The 19,660-nt window shown below is 50.8% G+C and overlaps 1 protein-coding gene across 1 annotated transcript; it reads left to right on the forward strand.

The window, feature by feature from the left end:
- The first annotated feature begins 379 nt into the window (after window positions 1-379).
- LOC119944481 (orthopedia homeobox) lies at window positions 380-12,123 on the forward strand. Its single transcript, XM_038765427.1, has 3 exons — window positions 380-416; window positions 2,567-2,979; window positions 11,578-12,123. Exons 1-3 carry the CDS (start codon window positions 380-382, stop codon window positions 12,121-12,123), a joined length of 996 nt encoding a protein of 331 aa, XP_038621355.1.
- The last annotated feature ends 7,537 nt before the right edge of the window (window positions 12,124-19,660 follow it).

A 19,660-nucleotide genomic window follows, 5' to 3' on the forward strand; every position in this document is an offset into this window, starting at 1 on the left:
GCTGCGGCTGCTGCAGCTGCTGCAACTGCTGCAGCTGGTGCAGCTGATGCTGTGGCTGGTGTGGGCGCCGGCGGCCTTGGGGCGGGCGGAGCGGGCGGAGCGGGGGAGACCCTCCGGCGCTGACATTTGCAGGCCGCCCCTCCTGATTGGTCCCCTCGCCACGCTGCTCACGGGTTCATTCAACTGTTAAGCACCTCCCCGTCTCTCTAAAGGACATTATAATGCAAGAAGCCCCCTTTTTAACCACAAACCGAATTTTCTTTCATTTAGGTGATCTATATATATCTATATCTCGTAGCCCGTCGCTTATATCTATTTTAAATAACTCAAAGCCGCTAAAATTTGGGGGGGACCGTCCTTCGCCCTGGAGCGGTGCGCGATGCTCTCCCACGCCGACCTCCTGGACGCCAGACTCGGTGAGTGCGCCCTCCGCTCCCCGCGCCCCGGCACCAGGAGACCGGCCGCGGGGGCAGGAAATTGCCAATTTGCTCCTGATTTTACCTTAATGCGCCCTAAATGGGCTAATTTCTTTAAAAGTAATTGTGCTGCATTAAAGTTTAATTTGATTTAACGTCGTCTTTAAAAAAAAATCTATGGAATATGTAGATCCCAATTCTACCTAGGGGCTTGGCTGCTGCTTTTTGAGGGGGACAGCTTTTTCGCCCCGATTTTTTTTTCTTCCCTCCTGGAGGCGAGACTCACCCAGAGAGGTTTTTGCTGCTTCGTTTTCGTTTGGGGCTTCGGATCTGGGATTTCTGCCTCTCGCCTCCCCGTCGCCCTGGGTCTCTCCCCGGGCCTCTCCTTGCTATTTCCCGGGGTCTCTCCCCCTTGTCTCCCGGGGTCTCTCCCCCTCCCCGTCTCCCGGGTCTCTCCCCGGTCCCGGCCGGTCCTGTCATTCATTCACTCATTCAATCGTATTTATTGAGCGCTTATTTCATTCATCCATTTATTCAATCCTATTTATTGAACGCTTACTGTGTGCAGAGCACTGTACTAGGCGCTTGGGAAGTACAAATGGGCAACAGCTAGAGACGGTCCCTACCCAACAAGGGGCTTTGTGCAGAGCACAGTACTAAGCGCTTGAGAAGTACAAATGGGCAACATATAGAGACGGGCCCTACCTAACAGCAGGCTGTGTGCGGAGCACTGGACTGAGCGCTTGGGAAGTACAAATGGGCATCAGCTAGAGACGGTCCCTACCCAACAACGGGCTGTGTGCAGAGCACTGTACTAAGCGCTTGAGAAGTACAAATGGGCAACATATAGAGACGGTCCCTACCCAACAACGGGCTGTGTGCAGAGCACTGTACTAAGCGCTTGAGAAGTACAAATGGGCAACATATAGAGACGGTCCCTACCCAACAGCGGGCTTTGTGCAGAGCACTGGACTGAGCGCTTGGGAAGTATAAATCTGCAACAGATAGAGACGGAAGAGGGGCAGCCGGCGGTGGCGAGCTGAAGCGGGACGAGGGGTCCCATCCCACCCGCCACCCGCCTCGGGCCTGCTTGCCCGGACTCCTGGGCAAGGAGACCACCCAGGCCCGTTGCCCGCTCGCCCTCCGGGCCGGGGGCAAAGACAAGTTTCCCGCATCCTCTGCGGTCCCTCCGCGAGTCCGTCCCGCAACAACTTCGGCCCCAGGGAGCTGGTCTGGACCAGTTCAGACGTGGCTTCGTTTTTGCGGGGTCTGGGGGGCGGTTGATCGGGGTGTCAGGAGTCGGGGGGGGTCCACCGAGGGCTGGGGAGGGGGCTCATGATGGGATTCGTTGAGCGCTTACCATGTGGCAGGCGCTGTACTAAACGCCGGGGTGGATACAAGAAATCGGACACAGTCCCTGTTCCGCACTGTAGGCCCGTTGTTGGGTAGGGACCGTCTCTATCTGTTGACGAGTTGTACTTTCCAAGCGCTTAGTACAGTGCTCTGCACACAGTCAGCGCTCAATAAATACGATTGAATGAATGAATGGGGCTCACGGTCTTATCCCCCGTTTGACAGACGAGGGAACGGAGGCCCAGTGAAGTGACTGGCCCAAGGTCACCCAGCGGACCAGAGGCAGAGCCGGGACTAGAACCCTGGACTGAGAGCCCGTTTCTAGACTGGGAGCCCGTTATTGGGTAGGGACCGTCTCTCTATGCGGCCGATTTGTCCTTCCCAACCGCTTAGTCCAGTGCTCCGCACACAGTAAGCGCTCAGTCAATACGATTGATTGAATAATAATGATGGCATCTGTTAAGCGCTTACTATGTGCAAAGCGCTGGGGAGGATCCAAGGTGATCAGGTTGTCCCACGTGGGGCTCCCAGTCTTCATCCCCATTTTCCAGATGAGGCAACTGAGGCTCAGAGAAGTTAAGCGACTTGCCCAAAATCACCCAGCTGACAGTTGGCGGAGCCGGGATTTGAACCTCCCGGGCTCTCAGTGCCCCGTGCCAACGGGGGACAGGAGGAGCATACCCACCCGGCCGGGGGAGCTGGGATCGGGGGCACCGGGAGGGTCCGGCTTGGCCTGGCCGGGGGGAAGAGAGTGACCACCGCTCTTTCTGCCCCTTCTCCTCCTCCCCCTCCTCCAGGGATGAAAGATGCGGCCGAGCTCCTGGGCCACCGGGAAGCGGTGAAGTGTCGGCTGGGCGTGGGGGGCTCCGACCCCGGGGGTCACCCGGGTGACCTGGCCCCCAACTCGGACGCTGTGGAGGGGGCCACCCTGCTGCCAGGCGAGGACATCACGGCGGTGGGCGCCAACCCGGCCTCGCTGGCCGTCGGCGCCAAGGACCCGGACAAGCAGGGGGGTCCACCGGGCGGCCAGCAGCCGGGCCAGGCGGGCGGCCAGCAGCAAGGCCAGCAGAAACAGAAGCGCCACCGCACACGCTTCACCCCGGCCCAGCTCAACGAACTGGAGCGGAGCTTCGCCAAGACCCACTACCCCGACATCTTCATGCGGGAGGAGCTGGCCCTCCGCATCGGCCTCACCGAGTCCCGCGTGCAGGTACGAGAAGGCCACGGCCCCGCAGCCCAATCTTCCTCCCAAAGCCCCTTGGCCCAGAATATCTCTCACCCTGGTATTGACACCTGTCTGCTTGGTTTTTCTTGTTGTCTCCCCCTTCTAGACTGTGATCCCATCTCTATACGTTGCCGATTTGTACTCCCCAAGCGCTTAGTACAGTGCTCTGCACACAGTAAGCACTCAGTAAATACGATTGAACCATAATCGTCCATTCACTCATTCAATTGTATGTACTGGGCGCTTACTGTGCGCACAGCACTGGACTAAGCGCTCGGAAAGAGATAGAGACGGGCCCTACCCAACAACGGGCCCGCAGTCTAGAAGGGGGAGACAGACAACGAAACCAAACCAGTTTTGTTATCATTATTATCGTGAATAATAATGATTTTTTGTTATCATTATTATCATTAATGATAGTACTTAGGAGGAGTATTTTTGATACTGGTTAATTTATCAGGCGCTTTCTATGTGCCAAGCACTGTTCTGAGCACTGGGGCAGATACGAAGTTATCGGGTGGTCCCACGTGGGGCTAACCGTCCTAATCCCCGTTTTATAGATGAGGTCACTGAGGCACAGAGAACAATAATAATCATAATGACATTTGTCGAGCGCCGACTATGTGTCCAGCACTGTGAGCTAAGTGACTTGCCCAAAGTCACACATCTGACAAGTGGCGGAGCCGGGATTAGAACCTACTCTGCCTCCCTCCCTTTCTCTCTCCACCCCTCAGCCCCACCCAATAATAATAATAATTATGGTATTTGTTAAGCGTTTACTATGTGCCAAGCACGGCTCTAAGCGCTGGAGCAGATGCAAGGTAATCGGGTGGTCCCACGTGGGGCTCACAGTCTTAACCCCCATTTTACAGATGAGGGAACTGAGGCACAGAGACATTAAGCGGCTTGCCCACGTTCACCCAGCGGACAAGAGGTGGAGGCGGGATTAGAACCCACGTCCTCTAACTCCTAGGCCCGTGCTCTTTCCACTAAACCACACTGCTTCTCGAAGCAATCCCTTTCTCCTTCTCTCACCCCTTAAAAACCAACCAACCAACCAAGAACGCCCGTCCTAGCTTGGATTATGAACCGACTCTGGTTGACCCATTTTCGATCCCCGGAGTTCCAGGCTCTCTCTCGCTCTCTCTCTCTCTCTCTCTCTCTCTCTCTCTCTCTCTCTCTCTCTCTCAAACATTCTTCTCTTTTGGAGTAGGACCTGGCGGGGAGAGAAGTTCATCCCTCCCTAGTCAGTGGATCCCAAACACACACACTTTATCTCTCTCTCTCTCTCTCTTTCTTTCTCTCTCTCTCTCACTTTCTTTCTTGAGCGCCTACCCGGAGGGAGCTTGCGAGAGTGTGAAGTTTCCACACTGACCAAGATGTAACAGTTACTGGAAAACATGAAAAAAGGAAAGAATATTCCGACCCCAATTGGCCCCTTGTCCCCAGACAGGCGCGGCCCATTTCTGTTTTGCACATCCCGCGCATTCATGCAAACACACACTCCTAACCGGTTGGGAGCTAGCACCATCTCGGTGAGACGGGACTTCTACTTATTGCCGTCCAAAGCCCGCTCTTCCCCAAGGCTCCTCGGGCTGCTTTTTTCTCTCCCCCTTTCCCCACGGGATCCCCAACTTCTCCCAGGAAGGGGGAGGTCTCGGGAGTCACCTCCCCGAAGTGGAGGGAAATGTTGAGAGGCCTGGAGAATCTCTCTCTTGGTTTAGGCCTGGGAATGGGGAGCAGAGCCTCGGCAGCCCCTGTAGACCGACTCTCTGGAAGAGTGGAACTTAGTTGGGATGTAGTAGATGTAGTAGACGGTATAGACTAGAGATTAGTGGGAGATGGAGTAGATGGAGACGTGGTGTTCCACCTTAACTGGAGTTTCCGGGCTGGGCGAGAACATCGCGCTCTCCTTGGTGCTGAACGGTCCTTCCATGAGGGCTTTTTTCTGGAACAAAAATCTTCGACACGATTCACAACCCCCGGACGGATCTATTAAAACAGAGTCCCTTAAGTTCATAAACCCGGAATCTTTTTTTTTCTTTTAAACCTCCGCAGTTTCATTCATCGAGCCAACCAGCGCTGAGGCCGCCAGCAGTCTCAGTCTTAGTTTCCCCGGCTCTTCCTCCTCCCTCGAACTCCCCACCCAATATTTCTAAGATTGTCTAAAATGTAAACCTAGCTCGTGGCGTTGTTTTGGGACACAGGGAATTGATTTCTCCAATGGCTGGAAGTGGCAAAGTGAATGAGATGATATCCAGGACGTTGAGGCTAACAATTAGTATTTTCAATCCTATAGGTCTGGGGTGAATTTTCTATTAAACCTTCGCGGAACCGAACGTGTGGGCATTTTAATTATACGTTGAAAGGGGCTTTAATTACCTGGCGCTCGAAAATTATTAAAGCCCCTTTAAGATTTAACCCTGCACTTGCTCTCTAAACCGTAGGGTGAGCTCCCGCCCTTCGCAAAAATCTGGCTTTAATCATGAAAATGATATGACATTAAAATACCTTTATTAAAGTTTCAAAAAATGAAAAAAATCATTCTTTCAATAGTATCGTTATCTATTAATTTCAGAAAAAATAGGTATTTTACTTAACCTATATACGCTGATAATTAGTTTAAATTAAAACGAAAATTAGAATCACAAATAAAACATAATTGGGCAACTGACTTTATGAAAAAAGAAAATGAGGTCTATTAAACTTTATTAGGTCTTACAAAGGTTAATGATCGCGATTGCTATATTAGGAATGTTACAAAATGAAATAAAATAGAAAATTTGTAATGGAAATAGTTATTTTCTAAAAGAACACAAAATAAATATCTGGGAATAAAGAGGCAAAGTATTTTAATGGTCTGGTAATAATCTTAAAGTCAAGATAATAGCTTGAGATTGCTGATAAAAACAATTTAATAGAATGGCAACTTCAATATTTTTTATAATGATGTGCTGTAGTTTAAAAAGTAATCAGATCAACATAACCTTCTTAATTAACATTTCAAAATGATTAACATGATGTAATCTAATGCAAGAATAATTTATGTAAAACGTATTTGCCTCACAATTCACTGTACCGGTTGCTACTTGACCAAGTTCAAATTAAACAGTGATTGGTTTATGGTCTTATGCGATGAGTACTTCCTAGTTTTCTTTAAAGTTAACGGATTGCCGGACATTTCTTTAAGAACACGGGCCACGTATTGATTAAAAAATGACCTAAACATTTAATTTATTGCAATTACGTAGGCTTTAAAATGCTTTGGGATACCAGAGTAAATTAGCCCGTACTCTAATTTCTGACCTACAGCTAACATATAGCAATGATTGAAGCCACCGCTATGCATATAGAGACCATGTCTGCTAACTCTCCCTTCTTCGGGCTGGTGTAATAAAACCATTCCTTTTATAGCATGCCATTATTAGAAACCAATTTCAGAATTATTTATAACCTGGAATGGCTTATTAAGCAGCAATGCGAGAATCATGCAAATTACGCGATCAAATGCAATATAATAAGCATAATCATTAGTCTCTAGCACGGATTAATTAACTTTCAATATTTTATTTACATAAAAACCAAATCAGTGAAATAACTTCTGCACGGTCAGGCTTGCCTTTCAATATTTTATCCGAACAAAAATAATGTGCTGTAATTCCATTGACCCTGTCCCGCAGAATAGCCCTGTCACCTGCCACATCTTAATAGGGGACAAGCTGAGAGTATTTTCTAGTTTTCTAATGGAATGAGAAATTGCATTTTCTTCCTCTCCCAGCACTATTAAAGTGTAATGAATTCGGCCCAGAGTTCACGGCTGGCTGATCGAAATGAACCTGAGATCTGAGCCTTAATACAGCTCTCCAGATTTCCTACCAAATCTTCACATTAATCATTCGCTGGATTCCAATGAGATCTTCATAAAGCGCTGGCTTCTGGAAAGGAGAAAAAAAAAAGTAATATTGGTCCTCTCTTGCCTCTCTCCATCTCTGGGCCATTTATAGCTGTGGAATTAAACGGGCTATATATTTTAAAATACATTTACAGTATGTCTATATTACTGTATCAGCAGATATCATGAAAGTAGGTTTTTAGATTCCAACCTCCATTAGACTCTCGCTGTTGTATTTTAAGCGCTGCGTCTGCAACCGAGCCCGTAGTCGGCTAAATGCCTCCGGTGAATACATTTTCTGAAGTTGTCATGTGTGTCTTTTCAAAATCTCCCCCCCCCCCCCCGCCCCCGACCACCAAGTTTCCCCTGCGCTTTAATCTGTCATGCACCAGTTTTCAACTGGAAACATTCACATTTTAAAAAACATATGCACTGTGGCTGCGAACTGAAGCGATCCAACCTGATGGAGATTCTTTACAACACCAGTAGGCCATGACACATAAAAGGTTTTGTAGCCGCAATTTAGCCATTAACCCTAAAACATAATTGAACTTGATTTTCGGAGGATTCCTCTAACATTTGGTTCCTTAACAGCGGGGTCCTCGCCCGCTAACGGCTGGCCGTATTGCTTAGCGTGAGGATGTGGGATTCAGGGCCCCAAATCCACTACGAGGGTGTTGTCCCCCTCCCTTAGCCCTCCACGTTTGGGAAGCCACTGGTCATAGCCAGAGTGACACTGGTCATCATCATCATCAATCGTATTTATTGAGCGCTTACTGTGTGCAGAGCACTGTACTAAGCGCTTGGGAAGTACAAGTTGACAACATATAGAGACAGCCCTTGCTACCTGATAACTAGCCCGTGTGTGCGCGTAGGTGGCCAGGGAGAGATCCAACGGTGACTTTGGCTTCGGCCTCCGCCTTCAGGACCGAATGATCCCAGCCGGGTTCGGTTCCGGGAGACCTCCGGGCCTTGCGGATTGTGCGCCGCTGACCCTCACCCCCCTTCCCTCCCAGATCCTTTCGCGCAGTAGAGGAGGCCGCGGACAACTCCCACCGGCTCCGGGCGACATTTGATTTCTCTTTCCTCGGAGTTTCTGCAGCTCCGGTTGTCCGACACACAGCCGACTTCGTGGGGCTGCGGGGGAAATAGGCCAGAAAGGAGAAGGGAGGGAAAGGGAAACGCGATGGATAACAGCAGGGAAGCCGAAGGAGACTTCTGTGGAGAAAGGCCCCTGCAACCATCCTTGAGTGGTAGAGAGGAAATCCAGACCATGCAAATTCAGCGTTGCAGCTGCAGTGTCCGTGGGGGCACGATTCGCGTCCACACGTTCCTGGACAAGAGATAAGCTCTAACTGGACCGGATAAACCGATGGTTACCTTTTCCCGGGTGGGGAAATCCAGCGGTCAAAATTATTTTCCCTAAATTTCAGAGGAAAGGGGTTCTGAATCTGGAAATCTAACCCACTCTCAGTTACTTATCTGGACAGTTTATAAAAAAAAAACGCAACAAAACAGCTTTCTGTCTGGGGAGGGCAGGGGGAGGAATAGTTGAAAGCCTGCCGCGGATCCGGTTAGTCATTCAATCGTATTTATTGAGCGGTTACGGTGTGCAGAGCACTGTACCAAGCGTTTAGTCGGACATTGAGAAGTGAAAGAGAAACCTAGTTGACGATCAGCACAGTGAAAAATGGCGAAGAGATCACTGAGGGATGCAGCAGAGTGGAGACAGCGAGGCTGTGCGGGACGCTGGGGCGGCCGGGTTGAGTTTAACATCTGGAGGGAAATTTAGCTGGGAAGGTCAGGCCTTCTGCCGCCACTATGGAGAAAGCAGGCGCCCATCAAAGCGCCCGGTTTTGTTTGAAGCCTTCTGCATTTATCAGGGAAAAGGGCCTTCTTGAAAGCGAGACTCGGGTGGGTGTCAACGTCAAAGCAAAATTATAGTTGACGGACAACTAATGCTAACCTCGTTGCATTTGCCACGTCCGAAAGGTGAATTTATTTTCGCTTCTTCGGGGGAGGAAATAAAGTCGGGGGGAAGGGATTTTAGGGAACTGGACACCTGGTCAGTCGAGACATTTACAAGGCGCAGAAAATGCTAGCCCTTGAAAGTAAAGGCGCGCCGAGGCGTGGGAGCAGGTCTCGGGGCTTGGGAATCACTTCCTTGGGCGGGGGGGACGTTAGGGAAGCACTTCCTTGGGAGGTGGGGGGGGGGCTCGGGAAGCAGGAGGGGCGAGGGTTGTGCATCTTTTGGGGACCGTCGTTGGAAAGCGAAGGGGACATTTAGCGATAGAAACCGCGCCTGCTAGTCGCCTAGCACCCTGGGCCGGGATTCATTCATTCAATCGTATTTATTGAGCGCTTACTGTGTGCAGAGCAGTGTACTAAACGCTTATAATGATGGTATTTATTAAGCACTTACTACGTGCCAAGCACTGTTCTAAGCACTGGGGTAAATACAATGCAGTCAGGTTCACAGACTTAATCCCTATTTTACAGATGAGGTAACTGAGGCCCAGAGAAGTGAAGTGACTTGTCCAAAGTCACACAGCTGATACGTGGCGGAGCTGGGATTAGAACCCACCACCTCTGACTCCTAAACCCGGGCTCTTTCCACTAAACCACGTTGCTTCTCATGCGTTCTTCACCTGGGGCGGCCTTTTCTGTTGTCGCTGCTGGAAAATTGAGACCATTCATTCGGTCAGTCGTATTTATTGAGCGCTTACTGTGCACTAAGCCCTTGGGAAAGTACAATGCAGCAGTAAAGAGACAATCCCTGCCCGCAGCGAGCTCACAGTCTAGAGACTAAACCACAGATGGTCTTTTCTCTAACTCAAAATAATAATAATAATAATAACAATAATAATAATAATGGCATTTATTAAGCGCTTACTATGTGCAAGTGGATTCACTCCTCGCATGACCTGATATCCCCCCCGAGGGAGTTAGGTGATGCACAAAATACAGGTTCTCTGCAAGGCCTTAGGCCTTACTTAGCACGTAGGCAGGGTTTCGTTGTCTACCTTTGTCACATATTGTGCATTTTGCAAACGTGGAAAGGCCATGCTACCCCTGAGTGGACTCGATCCTCTCTCCGGCCCGGGGAACAAACCCGCCAGCGCACCCAGGGGCCGGGGATCAGTTTCCCCGACAAGTAGTATCCTAGCCGGGTGGAGGGCAAGCTCTGGCGACGGGACTTTACCTGAGGGAATAGTGAAAATAAGAGGGGAAAATCATGGAATTAGAAACGGAGCCCCTCTCCCGGCCTCAAGGTCAGGGTCTCCCCGTGGGGATGTCGCCCCCCGCCCCAATTGTCCGTACGTCTGTCCTTCGCTGCCAGCCAAGCAGACACTGATGTGGCTTCTGTTTCTCTCCCTGTCGTTTGTGCGTGTGTCTCTATTTGTGGGTTTGCTTGTGTGGCTCCGGGATGGCGGTTGTGTGTGTGTGTGTGTGTGTGTGTGTGTGTGTGTGCCGGACTCTGATGTGGCCTCTGTTTCTCCCCCGTCGTGTGCGTGTGGGCACGTGCCTCTATTTGTGCGTTGCTTGTATGACTCCGGGTGGGCGGTTTTGTGTGTGTGCGCATGTGACTCTATTTGTGCGTTTGGTTGTGTGGCTCCGGCTGGGCGGTTGTGTGTGTATGTATGTGACTCTGACATGGCCTGTTTCTCTCCCTAATGTGTGTGTGTGTGTGTGCACGTGCCTCTATTTGTGTATCTGTGTGGCTCCGGGTGGGCGTGTGTGTGACTCTGACGTGGCCTCTTTCTCTCCCTATTGCGGGTGCGTGCATGTGCCTCTATTTGTGTGTCTGTGTGGCTCCGGGTGGGCGTGTTTGTGTGTGTGGGACTCTGACGTGGCCTCTGCTTCTCTGTTGCGTGCGCGTGTGTATGTGTGTGTGTGTGTGTGTGCATGTACTTATTTGTGCGTTTGCTGGTGTGGCTCCGGTTTGGTGGTTGTGCCTGTGTGTGCGTGTGCCTCTGTGCGTTTGGTGGTGTGGCTCCGGGTTGGTGGTTGTGTGTGTGTGTGTGTGTGCGTGCATGTGCCTCTGTGCGTTTGCTGGTGTGGCTCCGGGTGGGCGGTTATGTGTGTGTGTGTGTGTGTGTGTGTGCATGTGCCTCTGTGCGTTTCCTGGTGTGGCTCCGGGTTGGTGGTTGTGTGTATGTGTGCATGTGCCTCTGTGCGTTTGCTGGTGTGGCTCCGGGTTGGTGGTTGTGTGTGTGTGTGTGTGTGTGCGCGCGTGCATGTGCCTCTGTGCGTTTGCTGGTGTGGCTCCGGGTTGGTGGTTGTGTGTGTGTGTGTGTGTGTGTGTGCATGTGCCTCTGTGCGTTTGCTGATGTGGCTCCGGGTTGGTGGTTTTGTGTGTGTGTGTGCGTGTGCCTCTGTGCGTTTGGTGGTGTGGCTCCTGGTGGGCGGTTGTGTGTGTGTGTGTGTGTGCCTCTGCGCGTTTGGTGGTGTGGCTCCTGGTGGGCGGGTGTGTGTGTGTGTGTGTGTGTGTGTGTGCCTCTGCGCGTTTGGTGGTGTGGCTCCGGGTGGGCGGTTGTGTGTGCGCGCGTGCCTCCGTGCGTCTGGCGATGTGGCTCCGGGTGTGCGGTTGTGTGTGCGCGCACGTGCCTCCGTGCGCCTGGCGTTGCGGGTCCGGGTGTGCGGTTGTGTGTGCGGCTGCGCGCGTGTGGGCCGCGCGCGCGTGCGGTCAGGTGTGGTTCCAGAACCGGCGCGCCAAGTGGAAGAAGCGCAAGAAGACGACGAACGTGTTCCGGGCCCCGGGGACCCTGCTGCCGACGCCGGGGCTGCCGCAGTTCCCGTCGGCGGCGGCGGCGGCGGCGGCGGCCATGGGCGACAGCCTGTGCTCCTTCCACGCCAACGACGGGCGGTGGGCGGCGGCGGCGGCGGCGGCGGCCTCCATGCCCGGCGTGTCGCAGCTGCCGCTGGCCCCGGCGCTGGGCCGCCAGCAGGCCATGGCGCAGTCCCTGTCCCAGTGCAGCCTGGCGGCCGGCCCGCCCCCCAACTCCATGGGCCTGCCCAACAGCCTGGCCGGCTCCAACGGCGCCGCCCTCCAGTCCCACCTCTACCAGCCCTCCTTCCCCGGCATGGTGCCCGCCTCCCTCCCCGGCCCCAGCAACGTCACCGCCTCGCCCCAGCTCTGCAGCTCCCCGGACAGCAGCGACGTGTGGCGGGGCACCAGCATCGCCTCCCTGCGCCGCAAAGCGCTAGAGCACACAGTGTCCATGAGCTTCACCTAATGCCCCCTGCCTCCTCGGGTCCCCCCACCCCTCCTGCTAATCCTCATGATACTAATGATGCCGTCCCGATACTACTGATACTGATGATGCCGTCTGTTAAGCGCTTACCGTGCGCCGAGCACCGGTCTGAGCGCTGGGGAGGACGCAAGGCCATCAGGCTGCCCCACTTGGGGCTCACCGTCTTCACCCCCGTTTTCCAGGGAAGCAGCGTGGCTCGGTGGGAAAGAGCCCGGGCTTCGGAGGCAGAGGTCGTGGCTCCGCCACTTGTCAGCCGGGCGGCTTGGGGCGAGTCGCTTCACTTCTCTGGGCCTCAGTCACCCCATCTGGAAAAAATGGGGATTGAGACTGTGAGCCCCAAGTGGGACAGCCTGATCACCCTGTAGCCCCCCCCAGAACTTAGGACAGCGCTTTGCACACAGTAGGTGCTTAACAAATACCACCATTAGTATTATTCTCTGGGCCGCAGTTCCCTCATCTGGAAAACGGGGATGAAGACCGTGAGCCCCACGCGGGACAACCTCATCGTCATCATCATCGATCGCATTTATTGAGCGCTTACTGTGCGCAGAGCACTGGACTAAGCGCTTGGGAAGTACGAGTTGGCAACAGATAGAGACGGTCCCTACCCGACAGTGGGCTCGCAGTCTAACCCCGTCACTTGGTATCCCCCCAGCGCTTAGAACAGTGCTTTGCACGTAGGAAGCGCTTAATAGATGCCGTCGTCATCATCATTTTACAGATGAGGTCGCTGAGTGAAGTGAAGTGACTGGCCCAGAGTCACACAGCCGACAATTGGCGGAGCCGGGATTTGAACCCGTGACCTCTGACTCCAAAGCCCGGGCTCTTTCCAATGAGCCACGCTGCTCCTCATCTTTCCGCCCCCCCTTTTATTCGTCTGTATTAAGCGCTTACTGCGTGCAGGGCACTGTACTAAGAGCTTTGTAGTGCGGATTCTTTGTCCGCCCCGTCCTCTCCACCCTCCCTCCCCACGCCCCGATCCTCTCCCGTCCCCTCCCTCCTCCTCGGTGCAGGCCCCGGCCCCTCTGGTTTCCCACGCGCTCCGCCCTCCAACTCCCCTCTCGCCCTCCTGCCGTCCTCATCCTTCCCCTTTTTTTCTCCCCCACCCCGTGAAACGCATTATTCCCACCATCTTACTTACCAGGGAGTCGACTCAGGATCTGAAATCAGACACCAATGGACTGGTTTGTGGGCAGAAACACATACGCGTACATACCCAGACGACACACAAAACACCCAAGTCACACAAGGATGTACTCAAGGGACAGAACAACATTAGGGATTTTTGTCTTAAAGGAGAACAAGTATCCGCTACCGCCTGGCTCATCCGAGGGCATAACTGATTAATTTAATTTATCCTCGTCTCTCTTCTCTCCCTTTCTTCTCTTCCTCCTCCCACTCTTCCCCCTACCCCCCTTTCCCCCTAACCTCCCACCAGCCACCCAGCCGGCCATTTACCGTTTTGGGCTCTCAAAGGAATTCATTTTTTAAGCACAAGAAGCTGGAGTTTTGAAGAGAAGGTTTCTTAATAGGCAGTTGCCAGTTGGTTGGGTGGCTGGGGCAGACTAACCCAGTGAGGCGATAACTAAGAGGAGATCTAACCAATTTTGATAAGCATTTATAAGGAAGAATAAAAAAATTCCAAGTAGCATTTCCTTTTGTAAAAGAAGAAGAAGAAAAAAACCCCCACCCTTTTTCCCCTTCTGGGTTCTTTCGAGATTTGATTTCAGTCCCTCCTCTCCTCCCCCTTATTCTTCGTTGCCGATCTGTCCCCTTCGGTTCTTTCTTTCTCGTTGCTGTTGCCCCGATTGCACCTCTGTCGCTGCCAACTCGTCCCCGCTGAGCCGAGCAGCCGGGTGCACATGGACATCTCCGACCCTGCAACTTTGTACAGAGAGACACAATCAGCTTTTTCTGCATGTGCTGGTCCACTCCAACCCCAGAGAACAGAAGCTATTTCTAAGAATGAACAAACATGTGAAATAGGATGTTTTGTGTAGATAAAGCATTCTCGTTCCATACTGGTCGATTTGTGATCTGTTTTAACTTACTGTCTGTGCTTATTTATTGAATTTGGTTTTCTTAATAAATGTTTGAGCTTATATAAAGCATATTATTTGACTTTTCCGGACAAGTTTATATCGAGTTAAATGTAAATGGAGAAAATAAAATCATTTTCGGTATGTGACCCGGAGGATGATGGATTTTGGTATGCCGGGTGATCGGGAAGAGGAGTCGCGGGGATGGGGGTGGAAGGGAATGAGGGAAACGGGGTAGGGAAGAAAAACGAGGTTTCCCGGTGCGTCAGACATTCGGGGCCCTTTTGCTACCTAGAGGTGGGCATTGGGGCATTTCATCTATTACAGCGTTCAATCCTGTTTGCGCATCCATTTTGGCCCCTCTCTCTGGCTTGGGGTGCTCGACCTTATAATAATAATAATGATGATGATGATAATGGCATTTGTTAAGCGCTTAACGAAGTGCCAAGCACTGTTTTAAGCGCTGATAATAATAACAGTGGTATTTGTTAAGCGTTTACTATGTGCCAAGCACTGTTGTAAACGCACTCGTTCCTCCCTGCTTCTGGCTCCTCCACCGAGGTCTGCTGCATAGAGCCCAGACCCGGAGTCAGAAGGTCCTGGGTTCTAATCCCACCTGCGCCACATGTCCGCTGGGCGACCTCGGACGAGTCACTTCACACTTCTCTGGGCTTCAGTTATTTTATCTGTAAAATGGGGATTAAGACTGTGAACCCCGTGTGGGGCAGGAACTGTGTCCAACCTGGTTTGCTTGCATCCACCCCAGCGTTTAGTGCAATGCCTGGCACAGATTAAGTGTCTAACAAGTGCCACAATTATTATTATTAAACCTGACCTCCGAGAGGTCAGGGTGTGCCGTGTGACCTCGGGCAAATCACTTCTCTGGGTCTCAGTTCCCTCATCTGCAAAATGGGGGTTAGGACTGTGAGCCCCATGTGGGACAGGAACTGTCTCCAACCTGGTTTACTTGCATCCACCCCAGCGTTTAGCTCAGTGCCTGGCAAATAGCCGGCGCTTCACAAGTGCCACAATCATTATTATTAAACCTGACCTCCGAGAGGTCAGCGTGTGTTGTGTGACCTAGGGCAAGTCCCTTCACTTCCTTGGGTCTCAGTTCCCTCATCTGCAAAATGGGGATTAGGACTGTGAACCCCGTGTGGGACAGGAACTGTGTCCAACCTGGTTTGCTTGCATCCTCCCCAGCGTTTAGTGCAATGCCTGGCACACAGTATGCGCTTAACAAGTATCACAATTATTATTCATTCGTTCATTCAATCGTATTTATTGAGCGCTTACTGTGTGCAGAGCACTGTGCTAAGCGCTTGGGAAGTACAAATCGGAAACAGTCCCTACTCAACAACGGGCTCACGGTTTTATTAATCCTGACCTCCGAGAGGTCCAAGCTGGTTTGCTTGCGTCCGCCCCAGCGTTTAGTGCAATGGCTGGCATACAGTATGCGCTTCACAAGTGTCACAATTACTATTCTTAAACCTGACCTCCGAGAAGTTCTACCTGGCTTGCTTGCATCCGCCCCAGCGTTTAGTGCAATGCCTGACACACAGAATGCCCTTCACAAGTGTCACAGTTATTATTATTAAACCTGACCTCACAGAGGTCCAACCTGGTTTGCTTGCATCCGCCCCAGCGTTTAGTGCAATGCTTGGGACACAGTATGCGATTAACAAGTGTCACAATTATTATTATTATTCATTCATTCAATCGTATTTATTGAGCGCTTACTGTGTGCACAGTACTGTACTAAGCGCTTGAGAAGTACAAATCGGCAACATATACAGTCCCTACCCAACAACGGGCTCACAGTCTTACTAAACCTGACCTCCGAGAGGTCCAATCCGGTTTGCTTGCATCCTCCCCAGCGTTTAGTGCAATGGCTGGCATACAGTATGAGCTTCACAAGTGTCACCATTACTATTCTTAAACCTGACCTCCGAGAGGTTCTACCTGGTTTGCTTGCATCGGCCCCAGCGTTTAGTGCAATGCCTGACACACAGTATGCCCTTCACAAGTGTCACAGTTATTATTAAACCTGGTTTGCTTGCATCCGCCCCACCATTTAGTGCAATGCTTGGCACACAGTATGCCCCTCACAAGTGTCACAGTTATTATTAAACCTGACCTCGGAGAGGTCTTACCTGGTTTGCTTGCATCCGCCCCAGGGTTTAGTGCAATGCTTGGCACACAGTATGCGCTTAAACAAGTGTCACAGTTATTCTTAAACCTGACCTCGGAGAGGTCCAACCTGGTTTGCTTGCATCCGCCCCACCATTTAGTGCAATGCTTGACACACAGTATGCCCTTCACAAGTGTCACAGTTATTATTATTAAACCTGACCTCGGAGAGGTCCAACCTGGTTTGCTTGCATCCGCCTCGGCGTTTAGTGCAATGCCTGGCACACAGTATGCGCTTAACAAGTGCCACGATGATTATTCTTAAACCTGACCTAGCGCTTAGTACAGTGCCCTGCACCCAGTAAGCGCTCAATAAATACGATTGAATGATTGAGATCAGGTGGTAAGGGAGTCGGGGGCTAGGCCCCGGGACACTGTGCGCAACAGGTGCGGGCCCCAGGCCAGGGCACGTGCGTACATGCTTGGGCCTATTGCCCTGGGGACTGTGTGTGGCAGGATGGCGTGACCTCAAGAAGAGGTCTTAAGCTCTTAGTATAGTGCTCAAGCGCTTAGTACAGTGCTCTGCACACAGTAAGCACTCAAAAAATACGATTGATTGATTGATTGAGAAGAGGGTAAGGCTGAGAGGAGAAAGGGGGTGGGATTCTGTTGGGGCAGCCTACCTCCATTCCCCCCCAATCTCGCCCATCATCCAGTTTTTGGTACCAGGGGGATAGAGCAACTGGGCACCAGCCACACTCCTGCATACTCAGGGCTTAATCAATTTATGGTATTTATAGAGTACGGTATTTCTAGAGTGTGAGCCTGCTGTTGGGTAGGGACCGTCCCTATATGTTATAATAATAATAATGATGCCATTTATAAAGCACTTACTATGTGCAAAGCACTGTTCTAAGTGCTGGGGGGATACAAGGTGATCAGGTTGTCCCACGTGGGGCTCACAGTCTTCATCCCCATTTTACAGATGAGGGAACTGAGGCACAGAGAATAATAATAATAATAATGGCATTTATTAAGCGCTTACTATGTGCAAAGCACTGTTCTAAGCGCTGGGGAGGTTACAAGGTGATCAGGTTGTCCCACGTGGGGCTCACAGTCTTAATCCCCATTTTACAGATGAGGTAACTGAGGCACAGAGAAGTTAAATGACTTGCCCAAAGTTACACACCTGACAATTGGCGGAGCCGGGTTTGAACCCATGACCTCTGATTCCAAAGCCCGGGCTCTTTTCCACTGAGCCACGCTGCCCAAAGTCACACAGCTGACAAGAGGCAGAGCTGGGATTTGAACCCATGACCAACTCCAAAGCCCAGGGTCTTTTCCACTGAGCCATGTTGCCAACTTGTACTTCCCAAGCGCCTAGTCCAGTGCTCTGCACATAGTAAACGCTCAATAAATGCGATTGAATGAATGAATGAATGGAGAAGCAGCGTGGCATAGTGGAAAGAGCACGGGCTTGGGAGTCAGAGGTCGTGGGTTCTAATTCTGGCTCCGCCTCTTGTCAGCTGCGTGACTTTGGTCCAGTCACTTCACATCTCTGGGCCTCAGTTACCTCATCTGGAAAATGGGGATTAAGTCTCTGGGCCCCATGTGGGACAACCTGATGACCTTGTATCTACCCCAGCGTTTACTACAGTGCTTGGCCCATAGTAAGTGCTTAACAAATACCAACATTATTATTGCACTCTTACAATGTGCAGAGCACTGTACTAAGCGCTTGGGAGAGAACAAGCAGAGTGGTATAATGGTTAGCGCACGGGCCTGGGAGTCAGAAAGTTACGGGTTCTAATCCCAACTCCGCCACTTGTCTGCTGTGTGACCTTGGGCAAGTCACTTTACCTCTCTGGGGCTCAGTTCCCTCACCTGTAAAATGGGGATTGAGACTGGGAGCCCCACGTGGGACAGGGACTGTGTCCAACCTGATTTGCTTGTACCTACTCTAGCGCTTAGTACGGTACCTGGTACATAATAATAATAATAATTGGCATTTGTTAAGTGCTTGCTATGTGCAAAGCACTGTTCTAAGCGCTGAGGAGAACACAGGGTGATCAGGTTGTCCCACGTGGGTCTCACAGTCTTCATCCCCATTTTACAGATGAGGTAACTGAGGCCCAGAGAAGTTAAGTGACTTGCCCAAGATCACACAGCAGACATGTGGTGGAGTCGGGATTCGAACCCATGACCTCTGACTCCAAAGCCCGTGCTCTTTCCACTGAGCCACGCTGCTTCTCTATACACGCATAGTACACGCGCATATACATGGTACGCACTTAACAGATGCCATAATTATTATTTAAGCGCTTAGTACACTGCTCTGCACACAGTAAGCGCTCAGTAAGTACGATTGAATGAATGAGAGAACAACACAGCAGAATTAGCAGATACGTTCCCAGCTCGTAACGAGCTTGTGATTCACCTGGACTAAATAATGAGAAACGTCTTGGTGAGTTACGCACTGTAGATTCATTCATTCAGTCATTTATTGAGTGCTTATAGTGTGCTGAGCACTGTGCTAAGCACTCGGAAAGTACAGTTAGGCAACAGATAGAGACAATCCTTACCCTACAATCCCCGGAGGAAGAGTAAGGCAGTTGAAATACTCTTGGGGCTGACCTATTTTTAGTGTTAATATGAGGTATTTGCCCTATGTGCTGTAAGGGATGCTACATTTGAAGGGAAATCAGTCTTGTGGTTTGAAATTTAGTACCTGTAACAATTGATGGAGTTTCCCCATGCCATGAAGAAACTTGGTTGTTAACCAGTTCTTGGGGAGGGTAAATCCCAGAATCACTCCACTCCACATTATATGTACATAGCGTTCACTGTATGTTTACTTTTGTATTCATGCAGCCCCTAGTAATGTCCTGAAATATGGGTGGGGTCAATTTAGTGTGTTTGCTAAACAGGAACAACCATCAGAGGATATTTCGGGGGTTTCTTGGGAAAACAAATGTGTTTGAACAAGAATAGGAAGAATATAAGCCTTTTTCAGTTCTGCATTTTCCACATCATTTTGTATAAGTTCTTTTTTTTTAAATTCGAAAGCAGGGACGGAAAGAAAGCTAGTTTGGATCATATGAAAATAGAGAAAAAAAGTGTCGATGTCTGTGTATTATAGGGATCGCTAGCAGTTTGGGCCATGCTATAAATCTTTCATGGGCGGACAGTAGAAGGTTTGTTTTTCCGTATGAGCCTTTGGATGCTTTGTACGTCAAGTGACTCTAATCGGACAGTGCTCATCAGGTTTTGGCTTTTGATTTTAAACTGTGTGTGATATTTATCTCGTCACATTTGAAAAAATCGGTGCAAATCACGGATTGCTTCATCCA

Source organism: Tachyglossus aculeatus, chromosome 23 (genome assembly GCF_015852505.1).
Source record: "Tachyglossus aculeatus isolate mTacAcu1 chromosome 23, mTacAcu1.pri, whole genome shotgun sequence".
In the NCBI taxonomy this organism is placed as follows: domain Eukaryota; kingdom Metazoa; phylum Chordata; class Mammalia; order Monotremata; family Tachyglossidae; genus Tachyglossus; species Tachyglossus aculeatus.

Coding starts and splice junctions, on each gene's coding strand:
- LOC119944481 (XM_038765427.1), top strand. CDS start 380: ATGCTCTCCCACGCCGACCTCCTGGACGCCAGACTCG. Junction 417..2,566: donor CCTCCTGGACGCCAGACTCG/GTGAGTGCGCCC, acceptor CCCCTCCTCCAG/GGATGAAAGATGCGGCCGAG. Junction 2,980..11,577: donor TCACCGAGTCCCGCGTGCAG/GTACGAGAAGGC, acceptor GCGTGCGGTCAG/GTGTGGTTCCAGAACCGGCG.